Source organism: Stegodyphus dumicola, chromosome 7 (genome assembly GCF_044657685.1).
Source record: "Stegodyphus dumicola isolate Sdum_Otavi_A_Nest chromosome 7, ASM4465768v1".
Lineage (NCBI taxonomy): Eukaryota > Metazoa > Arthropoda > Arachnida > Araneae > Eresidae > Stegodyphus > Stegodyphus dumicola.
In genome coordinates this window covers 7,012,534-7,037,549 of record NC_140774.1, presented here as the reverse complement: position 1 = coordinate 7,037,549, position 25,016 = coordinate 7,012,534, and the positions used below count along the sequence as shown (strand labels likewise).

General features: G+C 33.6%; 1 protein-coding gene across 1 annotated transcript; it reads right to left on the bottom strand.

The window, feature by feature from the left end:
* Window positions 1–1,928: 1,928 nt before the first annotated feature.
* LOC146996088 (GTP-binding protein RAD-like) lies at window positions 1,929–24,600 on the bottom strand. Its single transcript, XM_085821340.1, has 3 exons — window positions 24,568–24,600; window positions 19,929–20,154; window positions 1,929–2,256 (listed from the first exon to the last, which is right to left on the bottom strand). The coding sequence occupies exons 1-3, from the start codon at window positions 24,598–24,600 to the stop codon at window positions 2,015–2,017; spliced, it is 501 nt and encodes a 166-aa protein (XP_085677466.1). The 3' UTR covers window positions 1,929–2,014.
* Window positions 24,601–25,016: the final 416 nt, after the last annotated feature.

Sequence of the window (25,016 nt, the reverse complement as noted above, 5' to 3'; positions counted from 1 at the left end):
TATGGACTGCGTCATTTCTATATAAATCAATGTCGCATGTCTTGCGCAACGCTTATGACGTAGCTGATTAGGAACCTAATCTCAAAATTTCGAGAACTGAAACCTTTCTGACCTTAAATCAAAACCTTTCTCTTGGTGATGCTTCTGTATTGGATAAATGCGCACTTTAGCTCTTGCTCATCTTCCTGTAATGACGCTACTTCGCTGTGCTCTCTTCCTTTCGCAACAGTATCAAATTGTAAATGTTCTTAAATTGGCCTGGCTAGAGCGCGAAGTAAATTGTGGCTACGAACGTCAGTTTAAATAAGAATGGAATTGAATCCCCCCTCAGCCTTTTAGCTTCAGCTCTCCTGCCAGTCAAGAATGTTACTTCGCTCCATTCGCTTTGCCGTGCTACTAACTATACCAGTATCTAAAATGTGATACTCTATATAAAAATGTCGGGTGTGTATTGCACCCATGATCATGTGTAATGAAAAATATGTTTTAGATAATTAATTCGTATCCACCAATAAAAGTTATATTAAATCCGGCCACGTCTGCCTACAAGTCTTTTCCTTCGAGGGTTTCTTTCTATCTACGTGGTAACGTCTGCCCAGGATATAACGCAGAGAGCCATCGTCAGTCTGTCGCAGTTTACTCCAAGTCATCATATTAACATACATACGTATGTGTGTATGTAAAAAGCCATTCTAATTTTTCATGAAATAAACTATGTATTTTAATTAAGATACAATAGCACGCTGAACAAGTATTAATTTAGAAGTCAAATAACGAAAATCAGCGTTATATTTTCAAATTTTCACTGGACTAGTTTCGATGGTTTTACCGAAACATCATCCTCAGCTGCCAAAGTGCAAAAGAACGAGCTAAGATATAGTAATTAGATAAGATAAGAATGGCTGGTCAGGAGTTAAGCTACTGGCGCCATCTGTTGATGGAACGAGATCTAAAACATAATTTCTTTAAAAGCTGAAGGTAAAGATGGATTGGAATTAGAGTCGTTAACTAGAACAGGAAGATTTTTTTTGAATGCGAAATGCCTATAAAAATCTAATTCACTAATGGAAGATTTTGTTTTGAATAAGTTTTGCTGCAGAAAAATTGAAAGCGTGATTTTTGGACCAACAATGTTAGGCATATGGATTTTACCTTTGTATAAACTCATCTGCTCTTTCTGTTTAATCATATCAAACTGAAAACCCCAACTCTGGTTTCCGTACCTTTATATTTTTCTAAGGTGTATTCCAGTGATAGAGGGAAGTTAAATTTGAACATAATGTTACAGCAGAACATTAATAGCGAGGTAGCCTATTCTGCCTATAAGGTTTCAATAGTTCAAGATAAAATAAATAGGAGTAATATTTATATTGAGAATTAAAAATTCTTGGGCTTATGAATAAGAAATATAGATTCAATATATTTATCTAAGACATCTAAGTTCACCTACATTGATCTGACAACAATCTAGCGTAATCATAGAACACTATATAAATATATTATCTTATTTATAGTAGCCTGTATATAGCGCCAGGATATCTCTAACCTCTGCTTGATTTAGAATAATATATATGTATATATATATGTATCCAGAGTTCTCGTTCTAAATACTTTTCAAAAAATATTTGTCGCCTTCCATACATATAATCTTAAACAAATGAAAGCTCTAAAAATATATATTTCATAAAACTGGGATTAAATGCAATTTTGATATTAAGAAACGGCGTATTCACCATAACAGTAAACTTTATACTGGCGTTATAACCAAGCATCGAAATGTGTTTTCGTAGATGAGATTTTAAAAAGTGAAATTTTTCGCTGAAGAAAAGAAGTTAAATTGCAGTTACTTTCTAATAATTTTACTTTAGTTATGAATTAGATTTTTGCCCTGAATAAGCAAGCAGGAGTTTAATTTTATAATAAGAATATTAAATAGAAAATTAGGTTATGAATAAAATGCTGAGTTATGTATAATTATTGTGTTTGTAAATATGCTGTGCACATTCTTTGAAATTCAGAGGTGAAGATTATCGCAAGAACTGAATCTCAAATCGCATTTTTGCAGGAATCTGTTCCACAAGCCTTTGGCTCTGGAAGTGAACTTGGCGTGATGCTTACAGGACAGAGCTGCCGCTTGGCGAGCCTTCAGCCGCACTTGACTGAGAGCTCCAACTAGTAACTCGTCTACATTATGGTGGATGACAACAGAAGTTTCAATGAATTTGACATCATACTTGTTGGCTGCGCTTCTGCCATCTGTTAAAAAAATTTAAAAAATACAGTTAGTACATCCTGAAAATAAATACTAAAATTCAAAAGTGTTCTTAAATTTTACTCAGTGAAATGAATCTGTAGCATTTAAAAAAACGTAAGCATTCGTAAATTATCCCGTCTTATCCAATACACCGCGAACGAAATTGTGAGATATTTTGGCGATAATATCTCTCCTTCACTTTCTCCGTCTCTCTCTCTTTTTTAAATTTTCGCGTTTATTGGTCGGCAATCGTATTCAAATGGCTTCAAACACTTTTTTATTCCCTGCAGCTTGCTTTTGTTTTAGGTACGCTCTTCTAAATAAGAGTGGAAGTTTTGGACCACGTGATGCCTTTTTCTCCATTTTGCAGACCAACATGCTCCAGTCTTGGGATCGAATTTAACATTGAAATAGAAAAAGCGAAACCATCTCTTCTGCTAGAGCTGGGACGAAGGTGAGTCAGGTAAGATATTTGCCTCAGGTGAGCAAACAGCATGGTCGCCAAATTAGCTACGAAATTTCAAAAATTTATTTAAAAAAAAAAAAAAAAGAAATTATTTTTAGCCTTTAATTTTGGAATACATCACAGATATAAAAGAATTTTGTGTTATAAATAATCTACCTGAAAAAAAAAAATAATAGCATTTTTGAGCGAGGTCCATCGAGCAGTTCCAAACTGTAGTCACTTGTGGAGTTGGTTTTGACAGGCAAAGTCATCAGTTGATGGCGTACGGAAGATAAGTTATAGGGGTGGGTATACAGAATAGACTGACGGACTTTGACTGTGAAGAAGGAATTTAAAACCTCCAGCAGAAAGTTCTCTTGAGAGATGTGGTAGATAAGTTGTGAGATCTTCGGTCAAAGTCTTCGAATACTAGTCATGAAAATTATAATGGAGTTGAGCAAAGTGGTATTATCACTAAAAGTGGTCCTAGGTTCCACACACTTGACTTACACATAATTTTTCTGAATGCCCTCCTTAACCTTGTAATGAGCATTTCAACAATAAAGATAATACATTTTGTTAATGACGCAAATTTCATACAGCAATGAGGCATTTTCTTATTACAGTAAGTATTTTAGCTTTTTATTCTCATGAACTGTTAACCTACGGTAACTCACTGCAATACAACTTTTCGTTATGATTCATTTAAATTTATTTATATCAGTATTAGAACTTAAGTTTTATAAATTAGTTAATGGTGATTTATAAAAGAAAATATTTACTTTACGAAGGAGAAAACAGAAATGTACTCGAAATCAAATCGCCATCTCAAGTAAGGTCTGTTTAAAAGAATATTTCTTTTGAAAAACTATATATGCACTCTAAAAACACTCTCTTTCCTAACGGAAGAAATAATATTATTCGATAAAATATTTCACTGTTACGTTCGGTTTTATTTTTATTTAACGACGTATGACAGTGAATATAAATATGGGCATATGGTAGGTATCACCTACATGCCCCCTCTTCTTTATCCACTGAAAGAAAGAAAATAGAACATTGTATTATTCTCCATGCAGAGTGAAAATCTGATAAAATGAGAAGATAAATAGATAGCAATAAATAATCTTGCCATAAAATAATATTTTTATAAAGCTTTGACCATAAATATAACGTTTATTGTATTTTCCTCGCAAAAGAAGAAATAGATCCATATATTGAAACCTCCCAAGATAACTTTCAATCCCAAGATAACTTTCAAAATAAAATGCTTAGACCTGTTACATTTTATTCCGCAACATTAGTATTCTGTTTTCTTATGCAGGATTAAGTGGAACTGCTTCAAAGAGCACTCTTTCTATTCATGTAGCAGGAGTATTTCAGGAAATTTCAAATCCATTTATTCATCTAAGCATGCAAACATCTGGAAGGGATAATTTACACAAAGATAAATTAGGATCGTATAGGAATGCAGGATCGGTACCAACATATTCCTGTGCTTAAGTATAGAGAGGGAGAGAAATGAAATAAAACCAAAATGCTCTTTAATACTGATAAAACCATTTGGGAAATGTATTGGCTATAGCACGCGTGCGAAGATCGTGTTTTTGACCTTTCATTGCTATAAGGTTCTGATTTACCTTTGTGCAACGTTCCCCTACAAAAATATTCTGTACACTTAGCTGCATCATCACGTAAATTTGTGTAATTTAGAATAAAAAATCTTTTATGTTTAAAGTCCTTTCTCGCGTGATGAAAAGCTATGTTTTGCTATTTCGTTTGATCAAGGATGTACATGATCTCTATGATACAGAATATGTAATTCCCTATTTTTTGTGCTTATTATTATGAAATTATTCGCTTTCTTTACATAATACACATTTACTTTCAAAGCAAAAACGAGAGTAGAAAGTGTTCATAAAAAAAATATGAGATGGTTTGGGGATTCATATTTTCGACGTTTTATTTATTTATTTTGTAATATTCCAGCTAAATTTGATGTTCCTTGTGATCTAGAATACTAAAGAACTGTTTCGCGACTATTCATTGAGTTCTTGTAAGTAAGAATTACAAATAGGGGTTAAATTACTCCTTATTCCAACTCAAAATAAATTAACAGATGGCCCCTTCTCGGGCATACAATAAGCCTCCACTTGGGGTTCAACTCAAGATAGAAGACAAAAAACTAATCTAATGCCAACTAAAACAAACCAGCGGAAGATGCGCAAAACTAACTCACAATGTTTGCCCTTATTTAAGATCACCGCCGTAAACTAGCAGGCACGTAACAGTACGGCTAGAAAACAGTAAGCTTACACTAGAAGCAAGAATGCGGCCAAAACTCCAAAGCTCTTCTATTGAATTGACCCAGACTTTAGCTTAAATACTCGTTTCTATCTCATTTACATGAATCGAAATCCTGAAAACTCATTTTGGCAGGGAAACGTAGGTGAAAAATGAGGAGGTAAAGGAAAAGCTTGTTCCAAAATAAACATAACAATTAGAAAATAAAGTAAACACTACAATTTATTTATATATTTTTCCATTTTTATCCAATTTGTTGGGAGGAATTTTAATGCATAGTGTAAAATTATTTCTTTTATTTATTTTTATATTATTTTATTTTATTTTATTTAATTTTTTTTACTCCAAAGGAGTTTTGTCCCAGAAGGACTTTTGTTTCCGTTTTGTTGCCACCAAATGTTAGAGTCCTGCATTATATTTGAAGAAATTAAATAATGTAAAATCTGCATAAATGTATGTGTATTTCTCGCATTCTGATAAACAACGGTGGATAGAGCCATCCAATTTTGAATGACGTAATCCTACTGTGAATATGGGCATCTAAAAGCCCAAGTTTGAAATTTGGAATTTGTTTTATTATCGGTTATTTTGTAAAGCGTTAACGAATTTTTGATTAACAAACTCAACGATTTAAAAGCGAGCAATGGCAACACTCTAGGAGAAAAGAAAGACCTTTTTATCTCCAGCGCGCTGAACTGTGTATCGGAAATTCTAAAGATATGCTCATTTTAAAATAATTTTGCGACATTGCTGATGAACTGAATTTTATGGTTTAAGCTTAATTTAATAAATAATGGTAACACACAAAACGTTAAACAAAAGGCCCCTTTGGACGTAATTTAAAATCTGAAACCTTTCAGATTTTTGTTTTGTTTTTGTTGATTTGTGAATTATTCCTTCCATTTGTTCTATTATTTATTTACTTTAAATTATTTTTAATATAATTATTTAAATACTTTCTATTATTTATTTTATTTACTTTTAAATATCCGCATACATAATTTCGAAAACCGACAGACATTCCCTAACTGTTCAGTGATATTTGTATGAAAATACTGTTCAGCTATGATTAGAAAACTACATTTTATTCTCATTCTTTTAGAATTTTAAAACATAATGATATGCAATAATATGAAATAAGTTCATTAGCATTGCTCATTAAATCATAAAATCACAGTTTTCAGTTTACTTAATGGAACTGATGTAACCTTAGAAAAATTATTTCCTTACTTATGGGCTTTCTGATCCTTAAATTGCTGCACAGTAATATTTACTACAATCAGTTTATTATAATCAAAACTCACTTTAGCCAATTAAACTTATGGCGAGCCCTAGGGTATTTGGAACGAAATTTTTTATCCGTTCAATTTTACGTATGTTAGCGGCATTGTATGAAAGGCGGCATTCTATGTAATACATACGCATTTTATAGAATGCCAAAAACGGGCCGGCAATGAACATCTCATACATTTTCTGAGCATTTTATAGAATAGCAAATGACAAAATGGCAAAGTGTTAAATACATCTTTGATTCGTTTCGAATATCCACACATTATGTACCCTCATGCATAATACATACATTTAATGCAGTCATGTCGTAATTACATTCATTTTACACATTTTATACTTTGTTTTCTTTAATGAAAATATAATGAATTTTGTTTTACGCTGTCATATTTCTTTATGTATTTTGAATAAAAGGTTATTAAATAGCAGTCTTTCATTGCTTTTTGAAAATAACATTTGTATTGTTGAGGAATGCATGCGTTTTAAATAACAGCCTTATCTTGACCTTTTTTGCGTACTTTGTCTAAATAACATTTATATTTCTATAGAATGCCTAGGTATCATATATAATGCCTAGAGAAAGTATACAATAATTTTCAAATTTATACTTTGCCTGAAAATGTCAGGCATTCTATGAAATACTTAACATTCTATAAAATACCGGCATTTCATACATTGCCAGCAGCATATCCATATGCTGTTTTCTCTGCTTATAGCAAATCTTCAAAAATATGAAATTCAGATCTCATGAAAGTAATCGATATCTGCTATGTAAATGTTTTTGCATTTCTAGTAATTTGTTTATGCAGAATTTCAGAAAATTATAGTTGAAAAATTACCAACCCTTAAAATTATCCAGGAATATTTAGAGTATCCCTAACTACTACATTGCACTACGTACATGTTATTTATTTTCTTGTTCTTCCTTTTTGCTTTCCACTTAGTCATCTGAGGCAAGCGAAACAACCAAGAACAAGATAAAGCAAGGGTAAGAAAGCAGGAATATATGCATTCATATATTGAACATCGAGCAGGAAAGATCGGCAGAAATAATCTTTACTTTCCAGTTATTTGGGTTCAACTTCTTATCTTTTAAGTTGTCTTTAACCTGCACTGGTAAAAAATATACGAATATCCGTTTGGACAGCTATTAATGGAAAGCATTGAAGATAAAATGAAAATTATTAACAGAACACATGTATGTGGAAAAAAAATCGAGAATTATTAAATTCTGTTCATGGAAGAATTTGAATGAGAAGGAATATTAAAAAAACGAAATGAGCATTAATATTTTAAAGCGAGATTACTGAATTAGTTCTCCATTCACAGAAACCTCAGTATGCCAGCATCTAGAAAATGCTTCAGACAAAGGCCAATATAAATTTACGATAGAATCTTTAGAGAAATATACTTTTGATGTCCAAAAGGCTGGCTGATGCGATTTAAGAAATGGAACATCTTTTCAAGAACTATTGTCAGAAAATCACCGACTTATATCAATGTGTCAACGTCTTCTATCGATAAATAGAAAAAGATAGTTTGAGATATTGTCTGTCATCACTACATGAAAAAGACGCTTTCAGGGTGTAGGGTTTATATTTATTTTAAATAACATTTATTTATTTTAAGTTTAAACTATCTTTCCTGTCAAGCCTTACTTTCCCCTGGAACTGCCAATGCCAGAGTATGTAAATTTTAGTAGAACGCGCAAGGATTCAAATTATCAGCGGAAGTATTCTGAGTTAAATAGAAAGGAAACGAGTTCGAAGTGTGCTTTCTTGCTTCACGAGTGTGGAAGTGGCTAGTTAGAAATTGAAGAACCACGCGTTTCGGCCTGTGTGCTTGCCTCCGCAAATTGATAATCTTTCAACGTAATATTCAGAGTTTGCTGAATTATCAGCGGTATTGTAAAACGCGGTGAGGTTAGTTATGTTTAGAGAGCCTCGTAGTTAGTTACTTGTAAGGATCTCTTTTTAGTTTCTTATTTTAATTTTACCGCCGGGTCGGCGTAGTTTGTGAGCGTCAAGAGCACGCAATTGTAATTTCTAAAGTAGAATAAAAAGCGACTTAAACCCTTCTCAAGACTCTGTCTAATTTCCAGTTTTCTGCAGTCACCACTTTGTTGCGTGCAGGTTGGAAGCGCGCAACTTTACAAGGGGCAGTGCAAATAATCTGTTCTATAATATCAAAGTAAGTGCGTTAAAATTTAATGGCGAAAAGTGACCTGCTGGAAACTAATCACTAGGGTGAATCGAAGTTCTTGCGTGGTACAACATAAACAAAAAAAGAATGTAATAAGCTTTTGTTTATTAGAAAATGTACAATGAGAAGATGCTCAAAACTGTGAAGCACTTTCTTAATTACTTTAAATCTAACCGCAAGACAGACATAACTTCGAAACTATTTAGAGGAGAAACAGGAAAATGTTGAAAAATTTTCAATCCAGACTAGAAAGATACTGTTCTTGATTGATGACTGTACTGCACGCAGAAATGTCAGAAACTCATAATGGATTAAAGTTGTTCGCAAACAGAAACGTCAAACAAGGAGTATTTTAAAATTTTCAGTACGTTTAAACTGACTCACTTGTCCTAGAGTTCCTGATATTTTTGAAAGCAACTCGCGGAACGCCTCTTTTTGGTACCTATCATAGATTAGATGTCATATCATTTTGGATACCTTGCATTTTTCAGTATCAGGAACTACACTAACCTCACAAAATGATCTTAATAAGAGAGAACATCGGGGTCAGAAATCTATCAAAAATTATAGTTTTACAAAAACTTAACTTTACAAAAACTCTGTTTTTGATTAGGAAATCTAAGTGTAATTGCTCAGACGTTTTCAGTTGAAATTAGCTGAAGTGTAAAAAGAAATGTTTTAAGCTGTTTGCACTACAACAAGAGCTACGCAATCCTGCACGATATCACTTCATATATTTTTTCTGTACAGAAAACGCTAATGCCGCGTAACAGCCAAATTCAGTTATTGGCAATATCATGAACATGGCATCATGTTTCCGTAAAAATTATAAATATGTAAGTAAAATTAAGTTAAAGGAGTTAATCATAAACTCAAGAAGAATTCTGAAATAAGGAACGCAACTTCTATATGAAATGCAAATCACAGGGTTACTCCTTTCATGACTTCTTGTGTATGAGAATTAATATGCGTCAAAATAAATTTGACTGTCTTTTAAATGAAGTTTTCGGTTATTTGAGTGCTATTAAATGCACTAGAAATAACTGATTTTTTATTGTCCTTTTCTAATAATTCCTTGTAAATAGTATTAGAAATGTCTTTGTATATTAGATTTCATAAACATTATTCCAAATCCTAAAAACTTTCTAATGAAGAATCATGAAATGAATGATTTTAGCATGACACGATTTTAAAATTGTGTTATAAAATTTCATATATCAACAGAAATGTTCATATTTGAAGTATAGTTGTATTTCTGTTTTGCCGTATCTAAACATTTAATTCTCTTAACTCGGATATATTTTTGAAGTAAAGTTATTTATGAAAATCTTAGAGCAATAAAAACGAGTTTATATATTTGGTATCTTACCATCTGAATATAAATTACTTGTTACATCTTACACATTTTTAAAGTTACCACAAATCTTTGGCAATATGTTATTTGAAATTTACTTCCAATAGGATTCCAAAAAAAAAAAAAAAAAAAAAAAAATTCTAAATTCAATTGCCTTTTAATAAGTATGCCACATCAGACCGTTTATGCGGTTTTCAATGTTCTGATAACAACACGATATTCTGGTGAAGAGTTTACATCTTAGAGGGGCCTTTCGTTATTGTTATCTGTGCGGGTAAAAGAAGTACACTTTGTGTCTATAAAAGTGCGTACTCTAGTTTTATGTTCGCAATTCTTGGTTGAAGACTTTCTAAGTACAAAAATATTTTGAATACTGCAAATTTTCAAGTATTTGTATTTCAAATTTCAAAAGAATTATTTTGTATAAATTATGAAATCTAAATTTGTATAAGTCCCTTGGTCCCTATATTTGTACTTAGAAAAAATGTTATACTCACTTTATTTGAAATAAAACTTTGATTTCCATAAGACAAAAATTGAACGAAATAGTTAATTTCAAATTTTGCATTTTTGATGTCATTTTCGTCTTGTCTTAGAAGATACGGCTAATAAATAAATTTGAAAAAAAATTGAATAATTCGAATTCTTTTTTTAACTTAAAGACTATTTAGTGATAATATTTTCTGATTTACTAATGTGTAATGTTATTTAATTTATAATTTTGTTACAACTGGTATGCCGGAAGAAGTTTCACACAAATAATTTATAAGTTTTGAAATGTTAGAATTGGGATATCAGTATTCTCATTACTTCAGATTTATATTACTTTGGACTTCATTACTTTATATATCTCATGTTTATATTATTAAAGAAATCTAATCTAAAAATCATGCAAAGAATTCATTAAAGTAGATATACTCTTAATTTATTGCAGACAAGGTTACGAGTTAGTAATATGGCAATATATCACTTCAGTTTTAAAGGTAACAGTATTTTCTAGAACAAGAATTCTATAAGATTCCTTGAATACCTCTCATTCGGAAAACAAATAGATCGACACTCTTCACGATAACATGCTAAGAAATAGTCATCACTTAAATTGTTAATATTGGAGAATCTTTTCTAAACTAACATTTTATTTTTAGTTAAAAACGACTGCAAGCACTTTGCTCTTTAATTTGTGTACTGCCCCTGAATACGATATTCAACTTTAAAACTTAGATTTCGTAGTTTCTACAAATCGATTTAATTAAATTTAAAAATGCCAAAGCATGACTATATGTATCATTAAAATAGTTTTGTGACTGGTAGTATGTCCACGATATCCGGTTTCGAAAACAAAGATTGGGGCAGAACTTTTGTAACACGATATATAATCTAGGGACATTTAAGCTTAAATACGGTTGTTAATTATAGGTCAGTGTAACGACTTCTGTGGACACGGGGCATAATACGCTTTAATTAATAACGTAGTGTATTGCTGATTACAATATGATATTACGAATAATAAATATTGCAGCTGTTGTATTATGAATAAAAATCTTCCACTTTTGCATAAATCCGAAATTAAACAAAAGTTACGAATGTTAAGATGCAGTAATCTATAGTTGTAAAAAATCGATAATAATCTAATTAATGGAAACTTAGGTAAAGCCTACAATATTGAATCCTGATGGAAATAACTGGAGCATGAAAGATGCTACCCGAAAAGGTTAAGATTATCAAAGGAATCCAGCGAGATGCAAGAAACAAAGAAGGTCATATTACATGAGAGCAGGAAGTAAGTTCAGGATAAAAGAGAACATACAGCTTCGTCTGGTAAATAACAAAGCCGCTAATTTGAGCTGCATTATGAAGCATATATATATATGGCTTAAGATAATGGAATATAAACATCTGATAATTGGGAGCGTGATAGGGAATAAATGGTACCAGTGATGTAAAACAAAGATAATGTTACTTAGGTGAATTTTTTTTGCTATCCAATATCTCGTAATTGACACAAAAACGAAGAGGCTTTGAATGAATGGATAAGATTATTTAATATGAAACCAAACTGATACAGTACAAAAGCAAAAATTCTACTTAGCTTTGACAATGTTAAAAATGATCTAATAATTAGAAAAATATGGTATAAATTTTGGATGAAAAACGATAAAGAAAAGAAATGGCTCAGTAACTGAAAATTATTATCTAACTAATGAAAATCGTAGTGATTTTCCAGCACTATTCGATCTAAAATGAACAACAAGTTAGCTATAAAAATGCAGGTGAAAGATAATAGGTAGACTAGGTAAGAATTAGTAAATGTGTCACAAGACAAACATTAAAAAAAAGATATATATATATTCCTATTCAACATTCGCGAACTAATACAAAGTTATATACATATAACTAGTTTAATAAAATAGCAATTTTGCTAGCTCATATTTAATAAAAAGTCGATGAAAGCGATAGTTGGTGTCTTTAAGTGGACTCCAGAAGTTTTTTCCAGAAGTTTAAGTATTGCAAAGCAACTTTTTTCTTAAAAAACTTTTCCATACTCTTGTTGCATATTTTAATTACATTTGCAGAAAATCATGAAAACGTTTTGAAAACAACATATTCAGCATTTGTAACTCAACTCAATAGATAAGTTGGCTAACTTTTCACTGCAGTAACCAACTACTGTCCAACTACCTCAGGAAACAATTTAATTTGAGTAGTAGTACCATGAGCCGCACATATTATGCAAGACAAATATTTAATCCTGAAATTATTAATTATTAAATATTACATCCTGGAATAATAAACACAGGATATTTAAGGATTCTGAAGGCAATACTGTCAAATAATCTCGAACACTTTTGAAACTAGAATGCCAGCAAAACAAAGGTTACGACTATAAAAATTTAATCAAAATATAATTTGGAATACATTTTGTTTTTGTAAAAATTGTTTATATCGTCAAATCTTAAGCATTAAATCATAATATAAGTTAGTTAAAACACTTGCGGAGCTACATAGAATTTTTTTACAGCCGGGAAACATAAAATCAACAATTGTCCCTCTCGGATTCGAACTTTGTGTGTTCTGGTTGCTAGACGGACATTCAAAAATTTTTGAATGAGCAAAGTGAGAAAATCAGCTGTGTCTTCGCGGGATTCCATCTCTGGTCCTTCAATCTCTAAATGAATATACTATAAATTACACCACTAATTTAAACGGTGAGGAAGGCGAAAGTTATTTATATTCTTCCCTGCTTAAGGGGCGAGTGGGTAGGAAGAAGAGTTAGTCACCAGATCCAAGTGGTGACAAATTATGATGCACTACGTTTTACGTCGAGCGCCATAGAGACTTTTATAATCTTTCCAGCGAGAAAAGTGAGAAAATCAGTTATGGTCTGCCCGGGATTTGAAATGTGGATTTTTAAATTAATAACTGGATGTGCTACCAATCACACCAAGAAGACACGCAATGACCAAAATGTAATTTCTTATATACTGTAACAGATCATGCAAAGAACACATTCATTAAGTCATGACTTAGGTGGATGAGTGTCGGAGGGATTATCGCACACTTGCGGTGTACGCGCAGAATTTCGGTGAAAGCTAGTGTACAGTGATTTCAACGACACTGAGTTGCTGTTACTGTGGCTGACAGACAATCCACGAGATGTAATCAAGATAACATTTCCCAAAGTCACGTCACTGGGAAGCTGGAAGAAGTTCCAATCATTACAAGTGTAGCGGAGGAGTTCAGGCTCGCTCACAGCATGGTTTTACGGGTAGAGCCATTTCAAATAGGACAGACAGCTGTTCGAGCTATGTTTGTCCACGAGCCAGAACGGCAGTGGACGAGCGTTATATTGCCTTATTGGTGAGAACACGCAGGCGGTAGACAGCGGGAAGCATATTTCAGAAGTGCACATCAGCGTAGCCACTGAGGGAGGGGTTTCGAAAATGGACCAATGAACTTTTATTGCTCTGGTGACGCTAAATCTTCGTGCATGTGAGCGTATGTTGTTTACGTTTTTAATTTGCATTTGTTTCGCAGTTATAAATGTATGGCATAAAAGTAGGAAAACTCGTAGTGCCTTCGTTTTATGTGTTTAATTTAATTGCTGACATTTCACTTTCATGATTTTTATCACGCTTTGATATTTGGATTGATGTTCACGGCATATTGTCGCTCTTTACACCGAGAAAATGATTCAAGCTACAATCAGCCTAGAATATTACGTATTTACTAACAAATGTAGATTAAGAGAATTCATGTGTATAGTTTTTTTTTAATTTTTTACTGAGCTGAGAAGAACTGGAAGTGTTACAATGAATCTAGTGTTTTCTTATTTCAGTGCTTGCATTTATTTGATTTTGAAAGTGTAAGATTCAGAATACATATTGTGTATGATCTGATTATATCCATTGTTAGCATTAAAAGTTATATGTGAAAAAATTGAATATATTCGTTGTGAATAGTTAGATTCATTCTATTTGATAAATATTTCTTGTGTAGACAGTATATTTAAGAGTGAACAGTTATTAAATGTGAAATTTAACAAACTAAATGCAAATTAGTAAATTACTAATGCAAATTAGTGAAATTCACTTTGAATAAAATTCTGCATTGGCTATTATTATAGAACATCTTTTTCATATAGACTGAAGTAAAAAGTGTTGACTTTTATATACATATATAACGGGTGTAAATATTTTTCTCATATGCATAGTTCTATCTAAAGATAACATTTGGACTCAGATGTGTATCACATATTTCTTTCGTCTTATTTATCACTTATAAAGTAATATTTCGCATGAATATTTTTGCGGAATATCTAACATGTGTTTATATTTATTTCAAATTCTTTCAACCAGGTTGTGAAATCTTCACAATTACTTACATTTGATCTAAATTCGCAATGAAAATTTTCAGAAGAAATAGACGATGTACAGAAAAAATAGACGATGTATTTTGCATGGCAAAATATTTTTAACCACCTTGCTTAAATCTTAAAGCGTGCGAAAGGTCATGTGACATCACAGAAACATTACTGGATTCTCATTGGTCCATCCTAGAAGCCACTTCGTCGGTGGCTACACAGATGTGCACTTGTGAAATATGCCAGCGGGAGCTACCGTAAGGTACATGCAGCAGACTACTGCATGTATGCAAAAGAACGAGAAACTCAGTCTTCTATAATATTGTTTGCCTCTATGTCTTAAAGATAGTATTCAGACAGTTACATATACGGCAATACATATTCGGAAATCAGTGATGCCTTTGCGGAAAAAGTTCTAAGACTAACTGTCTTGTACATCCTGTGCAGCCAACGTGTGCCCCGAGAAACGAATCCGAACAAAGTAATTAGATAGGTCGTTGACGGAGGGCCGAGGTATCTGGTGGCTTCCTGTGGTAAGCAGGTGTATATCTTTCGTTCCGCACTATTTAGCTACTTGTGATACTCCCAAAGGTGCCCATCGGAAGTTAATTGAGAAATTCCAATTATATTTACACTGAGGAAAAGGGCTGCCGAGGTCCTGTTGATATACATAGTCTGTTGGCTACATAATAAATCTCTCCACATATTGCATAACATTAATTAACATACATAATAACATGCATTAAACACACATAACGTACACATAACACATAAATATCGTTTTTTGTACATTATCGGTGCAGGCATACTACATACATTATTGGTACACATTATTGGTATAGAAGCTATACATAGTTTGCACATTTAAATTTATTATGCTCAGTCACTAAGAAGGCTAGCTCTAATGAGCGTGGATGAATGAGATGGAAAAATATCTTGGTCCATTGTTGCGAGGATGTCCAAGATATTTTCCTTATTCATGCAAATTTTGCTTTGTTCATGAAACCACTGGGGAGTTCTCTTATTATCTTCGGCCTCTGTTGTGTACATTTTAGCAGTTTACTCCGATATTTATGCAAAGCTGGCTAGAAGAGGATAGAATTAAATTTATAAAAAAATGAAAGTAGGTTCGTTGCTAATTTTATCGAGATTAAAAAACTGCATTTTATATCTGTGTTTCGAATGCAGACTTCCGTTTTATATTCCTTTAAAAAAGTATTGTAATCATTGTATTATTTAACATTACAAGTAATTAGAAGGCGGAAATGTGAGTAAGGTTTGCTGTGCGTAAAAAAATACGAATTTGATGGAGGAATGAAAACTAGCAGAAAAGTATTTATATTTGAAATCTGTGTTATTCAGATTTGATAATATTCTTACGCGAAAGACAAAACCTTAAATACAAACTAAGACAGGAAATTCTTAAAGACAGGAAAAGACAGGAGATTAAATATTCTGAAATGTTTAGGCATTAGTATAAGATGCTGATTTATTACGAGTATTTTGGCAAGGCAAGACACTAATCATAAGTTAGCGGTAGAAAGTTGTAAATACTTTACTTAAAGGATATCAAAGCTTTGCATTCATGCAAACAGAAATAAGTTATATAGAAGATAAATTTAAGATTTAGATTAGTTATATGAAAGTAATTTGCGTTAATCATAGCACTGAATGAGTTGGTCGAATTTTACTGCGTATAATGCATTAAACCAAGATGCTAGACTGGGAAAAGACTTTAATGCAACCTGTATTTCAAAATATTTAATTTCAATAACTTGAAGAATCTAGCAGTTAAATTAATAAAAATTCAATTCTATGTAAGCGTTTGAAGCATTAAATGTTACTTTCTTGGTTAAAATTTCATATTTAATTTAAAACTAGCGTCTGATCTTAATTTAAAAGTGTATCTACAAGTGCTCCAAAAATATTTTAATAGTTGATAAACCACTTAATTCCTATCCTCTCAAATTAAATCAGTCTGATGGAGTTACATGAAGTTTTAACACAGCAAAAATTTACTCTAAGCTTCTAATGAAAGATTTAATTTAAGAATGGTGTTTAGTCAAATTTAAAGGCTTATCTACAAGTGTTTTAAAACTTTGCATCGACATTTTAATAGTTGATAAACCACTTCATTTTTGTTCTTTCAAATTTAATCAGTTTCTTTAATTTGGTATGAATTATAACAAAGCGCACGAAAGCTGTCTACCTAGGGGAAGAGTTGTCTTTGTGGAGGGCTTTTTAAAGAAAACTCACTCGTAACCACGTTATATGTGGGAAAACGCACGAAAAGCCGCTTTGCTAGGAATCGAACCCAGGTCTAACTACCAGTATTCAGCAATTTTACCGCTCGTCCGCTTGTAAGTTTCCTCAAGCTTTACACGTAATTGCAATGAATGTAATTACTATGAGCAAAAATCTTTCTAAGATATCCATCCATGTTTCTAGTTGATTTTTGGTACTGTGTGGAGGTGTTCACATTATAAAGATGATGATCAGTGCAGGTGTTTATTTATACCTTTAGAAATGCTGGGCACATTTGGAAGTGATCGTCTTAAGGAGGTGGTCCCCAATCGTTTATGGGCTACTAGATGGTCTGGATCTATGTGGATCACACACTAGTGCATTGTAAAAGTATATTAAATCCTCTGGTTAGACGATCATCCACCTTTCCAATTATTTTGGTCTTCGGTGGAGGTGGTCGTCTTAGATAATGCTCGGTACAAGCTTTTATTTCTACTGTGGGAAACCGCTTTTAAAGGAGACCGCCACAAGAGTTCATTGTATATTAAATGTTTAAATCCAGATCACATGGTTATAGGATCCATTTTTATTAGATTTTAAAATTTTTATATAATTTTGAAATAAACCTCTTAATTTTTAATAACTATGATTTTCTTGTTTTCCTATTCAGCCTTAAATACAAAATTAAACAATTGTTTTCTGTTCAAATACGTTACTTTTAATTAAAATCAAATGAGAGAAAACATGTGCGACAATTAATTAGCTAAAAAATTGAGTACTATTTTTGTCGCAAACTGTGCTTTAAATTGCATCTACAACTGTTTGTTATAATACTGTTTTATGACTAAGCTCAGATGAATTCGTTTTCAATTATGCGGCAATCAATGTTATGTTTCACTAAACCGCAGCTCAAGGCCATTACTACGTGAAGTGCGAGGGGAGTAATTACTAATGACCTGACAATGACACCCGCTAGACAACCCGCCTTCGCCCGCTGGACACCACTCTATATTTTTACCATAAGGCAGAAGCAGCAGCCCGCACATCTTCTTGCAATCATTGTCAGAAATTTCCGGTTATCCGAAGCTGCGGTTTCTGTGGTAAAAATTTAATCCCCCAGCTTGGCGATTTTTTTAAACATGCCTTACATTTCTCATTGCAGACGAAGAGTGACTTTTTTTCCGTTTCCTTATTTTCCGGTGCCCTTCTTTCCGTTCCTTTTTTTCCGGGTGAAATTTTTTTCTACAACCAGAAATGTGTCGTGGTATCATTAGTACTTCGAGGAGCAACGAGCTTTTAGTATCTAAAGCAAGGAGCGTATACGAAAGTAGCCCCATCTACCGAGGAAAATAGCAATGAAACGTGAAAAACTAGGATATGTGAATTCTGAAAAAGTTGATGATATTAATCCCAATCCAGTCCTTTCTAATGCTTTCATTGCTAAATGGCACTACTTTCGCCTTTCTCAGCCTTGGTTCTCGGTATAAAAATAGTTGTTGCTCCTCCCATTTTGTAAAATGCTTTTGTTTCTGAAAATGAAGGACCGTGTTTGATTGCTGTCGAAATTGACATAACTTTATTTGAAACATAGGTTAAAATAAAATTTCCCTTTTTTTGGTGATGGTGGTGGGGATAATTTTACATTGTTTGGTTTTCTTTATAAAACTCGGGGGAAAGGGAAAGATATAAATATATAGCAAACAACAAACAAAGCCGATCTGCATCAGTTAGAAATTTTTACTTTGAGACAAATAAACCAAATAAATATCCAATGTAGTGTATATTTTCTGTGAAAGAACACTAAACACAAATAAATACATAGGAAGCAGAAATAAGCCGATGGCACCGGATTTTCCACTATTTTTGGATTAGTTTTGGCGCTTCAGAAGTAGAGGAGTGGCCTCTAATTTAATCTGGTAACATAAAATGAATGTACTATGTCAGGTTTATTTTAACTAGCTATTTGTTTTTATATTAAATTTTTCCCTTGCTCTTACTTTCCACAAACTCCACCAGAAATGCAAAGTAAATGAGCTCTAAATGAGAGATTATTGGTAACTTTAACAAGGAGGGATGTAATCTCAGTATATACCTGCTGAAGTATTCTGATCAATGTTAGTGAGTTCAGTTTTCAAATGGTTTTGCATTGGAAAAAGTATTAGGACTCGAGCCAGATTACTAATTTGTAATTTAATGTTTACTTTATAAATTACTTAACTACCCTTGCATTCTCACGTCTCAATAGCAATATATCAAGCTTATGTTAAATATTTTAGTTTCGGTAAAATGTTGCAGTACTTTTTACTTTTGCTGTAATTACTTTATATTACTAGATTCTAAGTACAAGAGGAAACGATATTTCGTGTGGCAATGTTTAGGTTAAATGTTAGTTAAGTTAAAACCTTGTAGGTACACAGTAATAACGAGAAGAAGAATATTAAAAGGAAATAAAGAGTTAAATAAGTAATAATAACAAATCAAATTATCAAATTTATTCATGTCTTTCTAATTTTATTCATACATACCTATCTGGAAAAGTCTTACAAACACCTGGATTAGTAATATTTTCTAAATTAGAATTTATTTAGAAAAATCTTACTAATTCACCTAAATACTAATTCCTATAGTATTTAGGTACTATGGCTCTTATTTGTGTGTTGGAAGAATTATAAATGCTACTTTTACGGATGCGCTATGCGTATAACTTGCTCAGATTTTGTTATCAGGTCTGATATATAGCGGGGAACCATTTGACATGTGCGTGTGGGAATGCTTAGTGTCCCACATCTGTCAGTAACATAGATCCATATTCCTGACATCTGACTCAACGAAGCGAACACGAAAATATATTATGTTGGGTCATTTCTTTCTCTTAGAAACATATTTCTTTGGCATCTTCCTTTGGTGTCTTTCGCGCAGATTAAGCATCACGTAGCGAAGAACATTTTTCAGCAAATATAATTCAAAAGAGTCTTACTCTCTGTGGAGATCACCCGGATTCTAGCCAGGTCCGATTTATTCCCCACCAGTATCACGGCTTTCGAACGGAGTCCCGGACCCAAAGGGCGGGAGGCAGGGGGCTGCTTATTGGCCAGGTCACGCATTGTATGCAGGCAGTATACGGCTCGTCGAAAGCTGTCCCGATCAGTCACGGAGTAAGTCACTAATATGGCATCGGCATTGCTAAAATCATCCTGTGTGATCTGTAACAATAAAACAAGACATAATTAATAATAATTTGTTGAGATATATCATCAGTGCAGCAACAAAAGCAGCAGTGTTCAAGATTTATTTAACTCAACTCATTAGACGCCGAAGGTATGACTTCCTTTAAATGCAAAAGACCTTCCAGAGTTTGACAGAAAGCATATTTCTCCTCCTAATGCTCGAAAATTTTTATAAACTAAATTATTCGATACTCTTCTGAGTTCTGCCATGTGACACATGCTTATTCAATTTCCTTCATTTCTATCATTTAAAAAATTCGAGGGCTAGAATTAATAAATCTTCTTTTCCTATTAATTCTTTCCTATTAATTCCTATTTCTCTTAGAACGACTAATCAATTTGTCAATTGTATTTATGTTAGCATTAAAAGCGTAGTCATGAGAGAAGTGATATAACACTTTAAAGAGAACCGTATGTAATAGCTAAACCAGAAGCCATGCAGAATCTCAAAGATTTCAGATTTCAGATGAAAGACAACTGAAATTTAGTGAAATTCGTTTCGGCAAAGTATGAAATGTCGGTATTCAATAGAATGCGTAGGGATTGTATATAATTCCGGACGTTTTTAGTCAAGGTATGAAATATGACATTATTACATATTTTCTCTAGGCGTTGTATATAATACCTAGGAATTCTACAGAATGAAAAATGGTTTTTAGGCGAAGTATGAAAAAAAGGTTAGGTAAAAAAAGGTATGAAAAAAAGGTTAGGTTAGGGTAAGGCTATTATTTAAAATATGTTCATTCTTCAAAAATACAAATGTTATTTTGAAAACTTAATGAAAGAGTACCATTAAAAACCTATTATTAGAAATGTGTAGAAAATAACAGTGAGATGATCTTGATAAAACGTTATAAATTTGTATTTTCTATCTAGCCGTGACTGAGAATCAGTAAGATTTGCCTGACAACGGAAATTAAATTCAGAAACAATCATAAATTTCACAACAGTGACCTTTTTAATAAGTTTTTGTTTTTTTCTGCCAGGGTTCACAAAGAAAGAAATACTACGAAAAAAAAAAAAAAAAAAGGGGACAGTTTTTTATCTCCCGTTCTACTGGGCCGATTTACAAAATTCAAATTGCGTTTTCCATGTCTCGAAAGCGCGACTTAGAATATATATTAGATTTATATACCGCATTGTTCTAAAATGGGTATTTTGACACAAATTCGGATTTTTTGAAATAAGGCTAATAATCGTTCAGACGGCGGCGTAAAGGGCATAGAGACGTAGTCAGAAGGGCATAAAATACGGGAATTCCGTTCACACCTGCGAGAACGGTGTGTAAACCGTGGCCAATGAGAGAAGCTAAATTTGCGCATGCGTGGATGTGTCTACAACTTTCCCGCGCTGTTCTCCTGCTTGACTGGTTTCCAGCGTTTGCTCTGTTTGTTTTATAACAGCGAAATCTTCTGTAGAACGCCGCTTCGTTTTAGCTTCGCTCTGATTGGTCGACGCTTATCCCAAACTCGGCGTAAGGTTGAAAACTTACGCCGAGAAACTTACGCCTGAAAGAGAACTCTATGCCACGAGCCCTAAACCAGATTTTGTGAAGAAGCACAGACTGACTGCCTTGGCAACGGAGCTCGGTTTTAACCACTTATCCCTTTACGCCCCCGTCTGAACGAAGCTTAACATAACAATTTTTTTCCATATTTGGATTTATTTTAACTAGCAGTTTTCTCCTTTTCGCGTCGCCGAATATTTATATTACCCAAATTCGTCAAGCTATTTATTATTAGAGTGCCAGAGTTTTGGCTTAATTTGTCTAATAATACTGTAAGACATTTTCGCCCTACTATCCAGATGCCTGAGGGCTGTAAGCATGTTTAACGCGTATTTGTAAGGTCCAGATTTCGAATCTCAGTGATTGCATCGCGGCTTTATTAAGTTTCCTGATTTTGAAAAATTATCAAAGTCTACTAGTGCCGCCCGAATTTAGTAGGTGATGGACGATAAGTTGTTATCACCAGGAAGTGATTGGGTCATCTCATCTGCACTGGCATTTGAAAAGGCGAGTATGTAATGTATAGTCTTCGTCCTTTGCGCATGTCTTCGGGGTGTAACTGGAAACACACTCAACGCAACAGTGAGTGTGTTTCCAGATTCGGGAGATTCGGAGTTCGATCCTCGGTGACTGCATTGCACATTCTTCAGATTCCAGCATCGATGTAACCTAATTACTCTACAATACTTTAGCACGTCCATTAAACCGAAAAACAGCTACGTACATGGATTGGTTAAAATTTAACTTCGATAGTTCTAAACATACATTATTACAATGGTACTAACACTTTAAAGACCTCGCTATAATGGCCTTCTGTCACTTACTATCTCTCTCTTCTCTCAAAATCCTGTTACTGTAATACGCAGAGTAAATGAGCTATTTCCTTCTGTCGAAATTACTGGAATTTGACATCCTTTTCCTTAAATGCTAAACAGCGATTCCCCTAAAGCAAATATAAACTTCTCTTTTCTATTGTAATTAATTTCTTGTAATGGTTCTTTTTAGTTAGGAGAATAAATCGTAGATATGTCCAACATTTTCTCATGGACTGGTATGCAGCGTATTCCATTATCTCCTATCGCAGGGAATTCCAAGCCATTATGCTCGCTTTCTCGTGCATTGCAATGAATTATGGGATTTTTCACTTGAGATATCTGAGTTCAGCAGACAGGAGAAAGTGGCGATATATATTGGACTTCATTATCTTCTCATATTAACATGTCTTTAATAATATCACATCACAGATATTTTTATTTCATACTGTATATATACACCAGTGCGCAAAACTTAAGCAACATTTCTGATTTCGGCCGTAATTCCGCAAAATTTAAACGGGGAGACTTGGAATACATACTACAGAGGCACAATATAGTACTTAAAGGGAAGGAAGTATAATAGCAAACAAACGAATAGGATGAATATAGTACGGAAAAAATAGAAAAGACTTTACTGCCAGAATTGCGTTGGTACAAAAAGCTCTCTGACCAATTGAAAGAACAACAAGCCAAAGAGCTTTAGTAAGGGATATGACCTCCCCTAAATGCAATGGTTGTGTAGCACTATCTGTTAACACTCAACACCAAAATATCTAGCAGTTCTTGGGGTAAGAGTTCATATTCTTCAAAAAGCATTTATATCAATTAGTTGCCGGGTGTTCTTGGCCTAAAATATCCCATATATGCTTAATGGAATCCCTCTCAGTGTTACGGCCGGAAAATTCCGTACAGAAGGTTGCCTTCCACATTCATTATACATGAAAATTTCTGCTGGCTTTCAATGTATCTGATTTCAGTTTGGATGTATATTGGAAGAAAAGGAATCAAGGTACAAAATAAAAGAGTCATTTTTTAATTAAAATCAAGAAAATATGACTTATTCATGACATTTTGAGGAACTTTGAAATTTAAGAGCTAAACCTGTCACGCTCAGAGGGACCAAATGATCAATCGAGTTTTTCTTTGGGATTTATGACCAATTATATTTAATGGGAATTAAATCAGCGAAGCACGCTGGCCAATTCCTTCTGTGGATATCTTTTTTTTCCGGCTACTCAAAGACATGGGTCCTATATGGCGGTACACTGCTACCCATGAAAACGAAATTGAGACCAATGGCACTCGAAACAAACACACATGGGGAGGATAACTTCAAAGTAAAGATCTCAGGTAAGTGAACGTCTGTCGAACATGTGAAGGTCCGTCCATCCGCTCATCATAATGTCTCCCCACACAAGTACGCCAGGGTGATCCCAACGATCTTTCCTGATTTTAGTGGAATGAAAGCGTACCATGATCTCTCTCCATATCAAATGGCTCCGAGATTCGTTTGTCAGATTGAAAAGACTTGCATCGGTAAAGAGGATGTAACTTGAAAGAAAGCATGAAAAAGAGAACAATGTAAACGGTACCGCCAGTTGCAGTTGTGATGGTATACCGCGTTCAGGACGCCGGACCACCTATATGAAGTCGTCTGAACACAGTATCCTGTCATCTAACATGGCGTCTAACCTGTCATCCAGTTGTCTTGTGCAACTGCTGAGGAATGTTGTCTGCTGACTAGAGTCGATCTCTTTTCTCTTTCAGGGCGATATATCGGCCATCAGGTGCCGTGAAATTTCCTGTACAACAACCACTTACAGCTGTACTTGCTCTTTGGAAAGCTTTCAAACTCTTGAAACAAAGTTTTATCAATTGTCAATTCTTGGGCGAGAGATGCCAAAGTACGCGCTCCCTTAAGCTTATCAGTGATTCTACCCTTACCAGTGACACGTTTCCTTGTAGCCATAGTGCATGTAAAATCTCACTTTTATTTGCTGAAGAATGTTTGGAAATGTGCTTGCGTTTCTTTTTCAATTTGTCTTTCACTGCGCGCTGACTCCTCACGTTTTGCATTCCTGACGTACCATCTGAAGTCATGGTGCTGATATTTGCATACGCATTACCACTCTAGTGAGTGTGTTTTTCATTTTATTGATTGCAAGAAGACATTTTTTCATGGTTGTATGTTCAGTCAAGAAGCTTACATAGAAAACCTGAATCAGTATGGCTTCGGCAATAACTGAAATCTACATTAAAATGTTTACAAGCTTACTGCAATTTTGTATTTAGTTAATTTTCCCACTATTATCCATCTTAAATACTGCTGCGAGTTTTGAAACAAGTGCTACTAACAATGGAATCGTATTACAGTACACTCCTGATTATGCGCGGAATTGGGTGGCGCTGCCGCCGCGGATAACAAAAATCGCGGATAATCCGATAAAAGCTAAAAACGGGTGCAGCAAAAGAGAAAACAGTCATTCTAACTTTGAAAAATCGTTTTATGTACAATA

Bases quoted from the DNA above. Each gene is read 5' to 3' on its own strand.
- LOC146996088 (XM_085821340.1), bottom strand. From the start codon at position 24,600: ATGACTTCAGATGGTACGTCAGGAATGCAAAAC. The intron at 20,155-24,567 runs GTGAGGAGTCAG...TTATTGTTACAG, and splicing joins GTACGTCAGGAATGCAAAAC to ATCACACAGGATGATTTTAG. The intron at 2,257-19,928 runs GTAAGACTCTTT...TTTTTTTAACAG, and splicing joins CCGGGTGATCTCCACAGAGA to ATGGCAGAAGCGCAGCCAAC.